The 11,035-nt window shown below is 46.8% G+C and overlaps 1 protein-coding gene across 1 annotated transcript in view; it reads right to left on the bottom strand.

Moving 5' to 3' along the window:
• Positions 1–10,506, bottom strand: part of TMTC1 (transmembrane O-mannosyltransferase targeting cadherins 1) — a 227,375-nt gene extending 216,869 nt beyond the window's left edge. Inside the window, 1 exon segment of the mRNA XM_030543349.1 lies at positions 10,139–10,506. Within this exon segment, the coding sequence (XP_030399209.1) occupies positions 10,139–10,491 (353 nt within the window). The 5' untranslated portion in view covers positions 10,492–10,506.
• Positions 10,507–11,035: the final 529 nt, after the last annotated feature.

Below are 11,035 nucleotides of genomic sequence, written 5' to 3' on the forward strand. Positions count from 1 at the left end.
CTTTGCCAGTCTACTAAATGGAAGCAGAATCACAGCTAAAGACTGCAATAGTTTACACTGCTACCCATTCTGCAATTCGTAAATACACCTGTGTACCCCTCATGGAAGAGGAGGTTTAAGGGTGACTGTTAGGTGAGGGATTATGCCATCCAGCTACTGGGGAACAGAAGTTCAAGAACAAAGGGCCTCCAGGAGATTGGGGGGCTGGGGAGGGGAAAGAGAATCCACAAGCACGAGGAGGTGTAACTGCTAGAATCTTCTAGGGGGAAAATAGCCATCCACCCCATACCGAATGAGAGAACTCACTGGAAAATTCATGAGTAGACCTCTCTGGTGTGGGTACTCCCCTACCAAGGAGAACTGAGATCCAAGATAATTCCATGCTGAAGCAGAGACTCTGGCCTCAACTCATCACGTTGTGTCTAAGTATTGCAGCATATATAGTTCATAGCTCATAGCGTCACACACTGCTCAGAAACCATTGCCAAACCCATACACAGACGGAAAAGAAAAAGCAGCATTTAATCTTGAAATTCCTTGATTTGTTAGTGTAATAAAATCTGTTCAAGGGTGTATCCCTTTGGTTTGGACACAGCTTCCAAAGGATCCTTTATCATGTAAGTGAGCCTGGTAAATTACAGCTCACCACGTTACTGTGTGGTGTAGGATGGACCTTTCTCCTTATGGCCCTGTCCAGCTAAATTGGTAAGAGCACAATCTTGCCCTCAAGAAAAGGTATTCTTTCCCATGCAGAATGATGAAAGCACATGAATCCTAATGTTCATCTCCTTCCTTCATGGGGAAAAACAGAAAAATCTGCATAACCCTCTACTGCTCATAACTTTTGACCCCAGTGTTCAGCCTTGATCTCCATGAAACGTTGCAAAGTTAAATAGAATTCAGCAGATTAGCTATTTTTTTTTTGGACACAGAACTAATAGAAACTTGAGAGTGACTTAAAAAGCTAGTTATGTCATATATAAGCACCAACACCATTTGGTGCTTTTCATCCATTTAGACACAAATACCCACTCAGTCATTTCTTTTTTTAAAAATTCTCATGATTTAAAAATATTGTAAACCATAATTGGAGAATTTGTGTTTTTATGGACCTTGTTGTTTTCCCTGGACAGCTTGTGTTTAGTTTAATCTGTTTTATTATTTTCAACAGACTGACAAAAATACAACACTGTATGAAGTGGAAATGCATAGCATAATGATGATAATTTGTTACAGCAAATAATTCTCAATGAAAATTCTCAGTTATAGGATCCCAAAGCTCATTACAAATCTTGGAGAGATGGAGTTTTAGATGCAGGCTTTTATATATCTGCGGATGCCAAATGAGCAATTAAGCTTTTTCTGGTTTTCCATTTTCTTTACATCTTCACATAAATCATGAAATTATATCTCAAAATGGCCAACTAGGTATGCCAGTGCAAGATTTCACTATACTGTACTATAAAGTGGAGTCTGCTTACAATGAACTCTAAGAATGCATCTACCATATGCTAAAATATATGTGCACCTGTATTCTAACAGTGGTCCACCTGCACCAGTGCTAACAACTGTTAAAGTGTTAAATAGACAAGGTTCAAATATTTTCTTCCAGTATACCATGAAAACCCATAGCAACCAAAAAATGCCCAAGCCCTACTAGCATTTACACCAGAGGTGGGCAAACTATGGCCCGCTGGCCACTTCCAGCCCACAGAACCTTCCTGTCCCTGTCCCTTCCCCTGCTGTCCTCCCTCCCCTACAGCCTCATCGCTCGCTCCACCGCTGGTGCAATGCTCTGGGTGGCGGAGCTGTGAGCTCTTAGGGCAGCGCAGCTGTAGAGCCAGCCTGACCCAATGCTCTGTGTTGCATGGTGACGACGGCGTGGCCTGGCTCCAGCTGGGTGGCACAGCTCTAGTGCCACCAGCCACCGGTGCTCCAGGAAGCATGGTAAGGGAGCAGGGGGCGGGAGTTTACATAAAGGGGAGGGGAGTTCAGGGTGGTGACCAGGAGACGGGGGTGTGGATTAGGGGTCGGGGTGGTTGGGGGAGGAACAGGGGGTTGGATGAGGCAGGAGTCTCGGTGGTGGCCTCAGGAATGAGAGGAAGGGTTGGATCGCGCAGCGGAGGTCTGGGGGCGGTAAGGGGACAGGGAGCAAGGGTGTGTGGATGGGGCAAGGGTCCCAGAGGGGCCGTCAGAGAACAGGGGGGACCGGATGGAGCAGGATTCCTAGGAGGGCAGATAGGAGGTGGGGGCCGGGCCACGACCCTCTCCCCTAACCAGCCCTCATACAATTTACGAAACCCAATGTGGCTCTCGGGCCAAAAAGGTTGCCCACACCTGAATTACATTGTGGCTAGCACTGATGCAGTTGCACTATTGTTGGAAGATAGGTATCATTTTTCAAGTGTAGAACACTCTGTATTAGTAATTCTTTAGTGCTACTCCACTTTGAGTGTAGTGAGTGTGCGCCCCAAAGGACTTCTTCTCCACCACAGTCTTTTATAACTGGAGGCAGCCACACTAATCCTCTTGGAATGTAACAGCTACCATGTACCAGACAGGTACTGAAGTTTGTACTCCAATGAAAACACTTTCCCCTTTACCTCTGCTCTGTTGTAGAGAAGAACAGAAGTTTCTACTAAACCATGGAGGTATGGTTCATCAGGAGTGACATATGAATGTGCAATATTTATGGGTCTTCACAGGCAAAAACAGCAGAAAATTTGGACTGTTTTTGATATTCAACAAACTAATGCAACCAAGATTCACATGGTTTCAAGTTCTGACTCCACATAGCGGCCTAACAATTAAAAAAAATTGACCCACTGTGGCAATGTACAAATTGACAATATAGTAGAACACTTTATAGAGGTGTTGAATAATGAAGAAGAGGGCAACACACATCAGAGGCTACCTCTAAAATTATTCTCAAATAAGGTTAAAACCACAACAAGTGTATAGCAAATTCATGTATAGCAAAGCTGTTAACCAAAAGGCTCTCTATCTTTCAGGAAATATCACTGCACTGGTAGAGAGATTTCCAAAAGTAGATGCTTTCCAGCCCCATCAGACTACTTGTCTACTCACTTGAAAGAAGACCAGGATCAAAACGTATTCAAAAGGACACAGTCACAGTGATCAATCATCAGCAACAGCAGACAGTACTAGTGAAGATTACACTGGAGTTATTCTGCATGATCAAGGGTAGATTTCAAACCAGATGGATGTTAGAATTTTTAATTGAATTTGGAGTAACTTATTACATAATCTTTCAGCTCTGACTTCCAGTCTCAGCCTGTTGGTGAGAGTGTAACAAGTGAGAGCCAGACAAACTAAAAGGGGGAAAAGCAGCCCTGGCATAAGAGTCCAAAACACAGGAGGCCGAACGCAAAGAAATGCCACCAGACAATCACAGCACCAATCGTAATTCGTTTTAATGTACTCAAAAAACATTGACAAGGCTCCTCCAGCTGGGAGGAAAGGTTGGTCCAAAGCTCAGCTTTAGAAAGAAAGGAAGGAAGAGGGAAATAATGGGTGAAATTGGTATGAAAGGAATGGAATGACAAGGAGGTCAGAGAAAACACCTGAAAAATAAAGCTAAACAGAAAACGCACCAATGAAAACAGCACCAAATATCTGCTACTAAATATTAAATATTCCACTCTGGTTCACTTTCCTCTCAGAACACAAGAACTAGGGGTCACCAACTAAGTTCCCTGTAAGCTGTGTGGCCATGCAGCAGCCTATTTAGTGCTGCGCAAGCACTCAGAGAACCTGCCTGGCTGGGACCTGCCAAGGCCAGGGGAGGGGTACCTATACCGCGGCTCCCACCCCAGGGCTGCCGCAGTGGGAGAGGTGCCTCTCCCCCCCAGCCCAGGTGCTGCTGCAGGGAGAGAGAGCTGGAGCCCCAAAGTACCTTTATCTCCCCGCCGTAGCCCCAGAGTACCCTGCTGCACCCCAAACACCTCATCCCCAGCCCCACCCCCAGCCAGAGCCCTCACCCTCCCCAGACACACACACCAACCGCCTGTCTCAGCCCTGAGCCCCTCATCCCTGGCCCCAACCCAAACCTCTGCCCCAGCCCAGAGACCCTTCCCATACTCCGAACCCCTCAGTCCCACCCCCACTATACTAATTTTGTTATGTGCACCAATATGAAAGTGATGTGTCACACATCACCTCCATACTGGTGCACATAACAAAATTCATTCCGCATGTGTGGGAAAAATTAGAGGAAACACTGGTCATCAAATGAAATTAATAGGCAGCAGGTTTAAAACAAACAAAAGGAAGTATTTCTTCACACAACACACGATCAACCTGTGGAACTCTTTGCCAGAGGATGTTGTGAAGGCCAAGACTATAACAGGGTACCAAAAAGAACTAGATAAGTTCATGGAGGATAGGTCTGTCAGTGGCTCTTAGCCAGGATGGGCAGGAATGGTGTCCCTAGCCTCTGTTTGCCTGAAGATGGGAATGGACAACAGGGGATGGATCACTTGATGATTACCTGTTCTGTTCATTCCCTCTGGGGCTCCTGGATTGGCCACTGTTTGAAGACAGGATACAGGGCTAGATGGACCTTTGGTCTGACTCAGTATGTCTGTTCTTAAATACATATATGTATTTCGTGAACAACGGTTTAAAATGTGCATCAGTTTCAGGTCATGTATAATAAGTTTCAGTACAGAGACTGATTTTTATGGTCAAATTTAAAACAACCGAAATAGGATGTGTAAAGAGAACACAGACATAATCCTAAGTGTAGCAGCGCTGCTATGAAATGATTGTACAGCAAGTCATAATAACTGGGAGCCTGACTATTTAGCCTTATAAATTACAGCTCACTCTGTTACTGTGTGGTGTCAAACTGTAACACAATAATATATTGTTACAAAAGTAAAACAAATCAAATCTGGGGACTCCACTTTTATTTTATTTTATTTTTAACTCCCTAACATTAAAGTCCACCCCACTGCCATTGTACCCATCCATCCACCTGGAAATCAGAAGGGTTTACCTGTAGATGACTGGACAGTTTGGGTGGCTGGTAATGGATTCCTTACCATCTTAACTCCTGGCTGTTGTTTAAATCTAATCCAGAGGTTCACAGTTGCTAAAGGTCTGATCCAAAGGAAATTGTAGTCAATGAGAGTCTTTTTATTGACTTCAGTGGGCCTTGGATCACACCCTCCAAGCTACTGCTGACAGCAATACTGTGCTCTTTGTGAAAAGAGATGACATTTTCAGTCTAACTCCCAAGTGTCCATGTCCCAAAAGCCAACACTAGTAGCCTTTTTGTTGGTGTACCTCAGCAGAAAGACCAGTGTATGTATGACCAAAGATTTAACTGCTCGTCCACCTAAGAAGGCACGTTGGTGTGAAGGAAGCATGCACTACTGCTTTCTTCTACACCAGTTCTGTGGGAAGAAAACTTCAGTGTCCAAGGCTGTCTATCTCCTCATCCAAAGACCCAGAAAGTCCCGTGACTTCCTCGTCCTTCTCCTGGCATTAGCCAAGATGGCCAGGAGGAGGAAGCAGGACAGAGGGTTGTCTGCAGTTGCAAGGCCTTTTTCTGTTTCCTTCACACATCTGAGAAGAGTTCCACTAACTCCTTCTAAGAGAAATGGGTGTGTTGAGGTTTCTCTGCTGGGTGTCCCTCTCTGGATCCATTTTTTTTGAGGGAGGGGGAACCCTGTGAACTGCACTTCCAATCCCTTTTTTCCCAAATAATCTGTTGACTTCTGTGTCCCTCTCCATCTTGTGAGAGGGTGAGCCTTTTGTTGGTTTGATGGGATCTCAAATGGGCTTTAGGGGCATGCCTTTCATTTTCCTTACAGGCTGTGTTCACCAAACCAAAGTTAAAACAGGATGACATCTGTTTAATGTCCTTTGAAACTTGTTTTTTTGTTAATTCTTGAATTTAGAAAAGACTTCTTTCCAAGCCTGGTAGTGCTGCTCCTTAAAGAGCAACTCTACTCTGATGACTATATCAAAGTGCTACTTAACTACTCCACAGATTTGCTGTCTCAGTCATATCCCATTTGAGTGACAATAGCAAGTTTTACTGTTTTTTGGTTACTAGTTTTGCAGAACAAACAGTTAAGAGTGTGTGAGCTGAGGATTTTATTTTGTCTTTTGCATCAACAGTATTGTTTACTAAGTTCCAAATCAGCAACGTTGCACAAATCCATGAGAAGCAAGGGTGTATAACTTAAGTGCCACTGAGGACCTAACTGGTCTACAGAACCGCTGTTACCGTGACAATGCACAATATATATTTAAGCAGGGTGCTTTCTAAGAGACCAGGAGGAATCAAAGGACTGGCTGTTAGGAAATTATACATATCCACACACACTTATTTGAACACATTTTACTTGTTTGTTTGTAAGGCAGGAAAGGCAGGGAGAGAATGAACTGTAGAAGATCAAATACACTAACTTTTTTTTTTAAAAAAGAAAAAAGCCAAGAACTTACATTGAGGATGGGGTAGGGGGACACACATTGGTGGTTGTTTTTTTCTTTGGGGAGTGGGGAGGGAAGGGGTTGGCTTGCTGATGTCCAGACACACAAAAAATGCACCTAGAGTGTGATTATTTTATTTTTAGCTCAAGGTTCCAGTAATGTAGGCTGTTCACTCTCCTCTTATTGTTCATATTGAGAGCATACACAGAATAAATTATATCCATGATATGTATTTATTAATCTGTAACTTAACTGTCTCCTGAAATTAAAGATTTTTATTTTAAAAAAATTTTATTTTAGTCTTTCTGCTATAATATGAATTTAGGCAAATAACTTTTTGAAGTTTTTAACTGCTTGGTTTTAACACTTGAATCCAATGTATTAAGGACTGTCCTTTCAAAATTCTTTTAATGGATGGCGGGGGAGGTTGTTTTTCAAGCAAAATCATTTTCAGAACATGGTAGCTGCTGTCATAGACTTTGTTTCAGTGTCAATTCAAAGTCTACAGGGCATCCCAAATTGTTCCTCTTGATTTCATAGTTACAATAAGGGCATGGTTATTAAAGAATGAATAAGAGAGAGACTAAAATGAGAGTTGCAGATATAATCCCAAAAGATTTCTTTTGAATCTTGCTATAGTATGATCCAAAATCCATACGGTCTCTGAATTATGTGCACAGAACAAATTCCATGGCTGGAATTATAACTTTATTCCAGAGGAGGATAATAAATGGTGCCTCACACAGGAGCTTGCTACTGTTAAAACCCCTTGATCTTCACTTAGACAACATAGCATGGCTGAATGGGTAGCTCAGCCATTACATTCCAACTTCAATCTAATCTGCAAATACACACAATGCACCATTTTTTAAAGCATCCTAAATGGATACACTTTCCAGAGATGAGAGCATTAGGATGCTATTTTTATTTCAATTTTGCAAAAAAGTTCCATTTCTATTAAGCTTTTTATTGCCAATAGGGTAAATCCACCAGAGCGAAAGTCTCTCTCTACACAGTGGAACCAGTGATGTTCTGCTGAGCAAGAGGGAGACTGGATGTTTATGCAGGAAGCATGCGTCTGGCACATGGAGTGGAGGACCACTTGGAGAGAGCCCCTTATGCACAATTCTCAGAAAGTGGGGCCAGAGGATCCTTCTGCTCAGATCCCATCATCCTTTGCCTCCCTGCTGCTGGCAATGGTGAGGAGGAAAAAAACACAAAGGTCCCACAGAGGCTTCTTAGGCCTTTGAGCTGAATTATTCTTCACTTTGCAGCCAGGTATTAAAGAAGTAAAATGATTCCTTCCCTGTCCAACACCAAGCCCAGGGACTGATCAAATTAAAACTGTATAGTAAACACTTTGAAATGAATATACTTCAGGATCAAATCCCGAGAACAAAACTAGTCCAACTAACTATCAAAAGAACTACCTGAATAGATAAATCAAGCATGATTTCATCCTAAATATGTTTTTAATTAAACAGTATCGGCAAATGCTGGTTCAGATTCAAAGACAAAAAATGTATACTGAAACATTTATTTTCAGATACTCTGTTAAAAGTTCAAAAGCACTTCACTAGTTATCTCATAGAATTTAGGCCCTATGCTGCCATCAGATCCATGCATGCTGATCCTGGCAGCAATTAAGTCAATGGGGCTCCATATAGAAGTGGTTCTGCCTATGCAAAGCTAGTGCACCTCTTTACGGCAGGGTTCTTGTCTTCAGACCTGCCTGTAAAATACCAAGAACACTTCCAGCTTTTTACTAAAAAAATAAGAAATTTTGTTTTCATTAATGGGTTTCACTATATTAAGGTACCATTTTCAACTAGTTTTTATACATGGATTATTAACTGATTTAATTAATGGTTATTTGTTAGAGTCCAACAGGTTTAATAAATTGATTATAAGCATGTATATAATACCTTCCACGGATGTGCTTATAGCCATCTATAGCACATACTGCTTGTCTGTTACATGCTTATAAATCTATTATTTATAAACATAACCTTAAAGTGTGACCATAAGTGTAACATAAATCTTCTCATAGCAATACTGAGTTCATGACCCTCAATTTTAAAATGTGTTTTATTACAATATATCAAATATTTTATATCATCAAGAGTTTTATCAAAACACAGTAAAAAAAGGAATAAGATAACCAGAAGGACATAGATTAATTACATGCACTGATACTAACTCTATCTACTCCCCTTTTTAAAACAGTGGGACAGCTTTCCCTTCCGGATTAGTGGGGCACAACTGTTGGTTCCTTTGCTGCTGCTCAACTTGTCTTTTCTTTTGTAACAGAAAATGTTCCCTGCCTATTCTGCATGTGATGCAGAAGGGCCATCTAATGCAGAATAGCTGTCTGAGTCTGAATTCAGTGACTGACATGAGAGTTGCAGCTGTCAGACAGTAAGAAATGCAGTATTTAAGGGAGACCCTTTAAGTAAGGTTCTTTTAAAGAGGGTTGCTAATATATTCCTCTCAGAAGTGTAACTGAAAGCAATCAGTAGACAACTGTCATGTTCCTTTTCTTACTGCAGAAAAGGAGATTTCAGAAAGGCACTGGCGTTTGTTTGGTTTCTTTAAGGGGGGCTGGGAGGATTGAACAGGAATTAGAACATTTAAATGATCATTTCAGAGACGAAGCACTTTCTAAGCTGCTTTTATTCTTCTTGAATGGACACAAAGCCCACAAAGAAGGAATGATGGTGGGGCTGTGCCGATGCTGCGGAACCAGCCAGCCACGGAGAGCACCTGCCAAGAACCCCCAAGTTCCCGCGAAAGCGGTTTGCCCAGAGCTGCCAGCCTTTCGGAGAGAACGAGTCCCCTCAGCCCAAACTGATTCTGATGCTAACCCAGCGTTCCCCCCCCCCCCCCCCGCGCGCCCCCGGCGGGTTGGAGACACCACAGCCCCGGGCATAAGGGCTGCACAAGCCTCGCCAACCCGGCCCCGGTGCTCGGGGGGGAGGCGGGGGCAGCCCGCAAGGCTTCGACTCGGGCTCGCCTCTGCTCTCCGCGCCCCACTGCTCACACGCGCCCTCCACAAACGCTGACTCACGGAGCTCGCCTCCCAGCCCCAAACATGCCCGGGCCAGGGCGGGCAGCTCTGGTGCCCCAGAACCCCGCCTCACCCTCTGCCCCACGGGGCACGGCGGGCTCCGACCGTCCCGCGCCGCGGGGAGCACCGCAGCCAGGAGGGGCACACGGAGCCCGCGGCTCGCTCGCTGGGGTGCAAACCCCGAAAAGCCCTTTGCTTCCTCCTCCTCCCACTGCAGACTCACAGGCGCCCCCGCGCTGCCTCAGCCGCCAAGTAATCCCCCAGCTGCGTGCACCCACCAGCCCGCCCTCCTCGGGGCACCCTGGCGACTGCGCACGGAGGGGGCGCTCACAAGTGCTACCGCCGGGGGACGCGCGGCTAAGCCGCCGGCTCCCACCCCGCTGGCGCCCCCCAGGTCTAAAGCGGCCGCCCTGCGGGTCCCGCCCCCCTTCTCAACGCCCGCCGGGTTAATTTAACCCAGGGTGCGCCTCCGCCCACACCCCTTCCCGGGGAGGGGCCGTGGCTCCGCAGGGCTCCCCCGGGAGCCAGCAGGAGGCGCCAGGCTGCCGCTGGGCACGGGCGCGCCGGGAGGCTGCAGCGGGCGCCTGGCCGGGCCGGGGCACTTACTTGAAGGTGAGGACGCAGAGGGGGCGGTAGGACTTGTGGCTGGTGTTCTCGGCCATGGCCTTGCCCCAGAAGTCGTTGGCGAAGACGCCCGCCCAGGGGGCCGCCGCCCGCACGTCCGGGTTGTTCACGATCGCCCACACGTCGTCGTGCACGAACTCGCCCCGCAGAGAGTTGCCGTAGCACAGGGCGCACAGCCCGGCCAGCAGCAGCGCCGCGGCCGCCGCCACGCAGCTGCCGGAGCCTGGCCGGGCTGGAGCAGCAGCGGCAGCCCGGGCTGCGGGGAGCGGAGAAGGAAAAGGCGGCGGCAGCAGCGCTCGGTCCCGGCTCCTGCCGCTGGCGGAGGCTGTCACCATCCTGCCGGGCTGGCTCCTCGCGGGCGCGGGGCAGCCTCCTCCTGCCGAGCGCGGGCAGGCAGCGGCGCCAGCATGGTACCGCCGGGGCAGGCAGGAGCCCGAGCCGCTACTCGCGCTCTGCCGCTGCCCCGCCTGCCCAGCTGCACATAAACAGCCGCCGCCTCCCCTCGCCGTCCCTCCTCCCCTCGTCCCAGCACGCATGCTCCATGCTGCGCTCCCCGCAGCCCTGCACCTGAGTTCGCAGGGGAGCGGCCCGGGGCTCATCTGCCTGCTGCACCCGTCTCTGGGGCAGAGGGGAAGCGGTCTTTAGCTGCCAAGGAAAAGCAGCGGCCTCAGCCTGCCTGCCCTGTGTGGGGAGGAAGACAACGTTTGAGCTTCCCACATAGTGGTCTGTGCAGCACCTTTGTATCCTTACCCCCATTTTATTGATAGGGAAAACTGAGACATGGCCTGGGACAGGGACCATGGTCACACAGCAAGTCAGCAGAGCAGGGGCTAGAACCTATCTCAGATACCCCCTAGCCCCATCCCCTGCCCACATCTT

The sequence above is a fragment of the Gopherus evgoodei genome, chromosome 1 (genome assembly GCF_007399415.2).
Source record: "Gopherus evgoodei ecotype Sinaloan lineage chromosome 1, rGopEvg1_v1.p, whole genome shotgun sequence".
In the NCBI taxonomy this organism is placed as follows: Eukaryota; Metazoa; Chordata; order Testudines; family Testudinidae; genus Gopherus; species Gopherus evgoodei.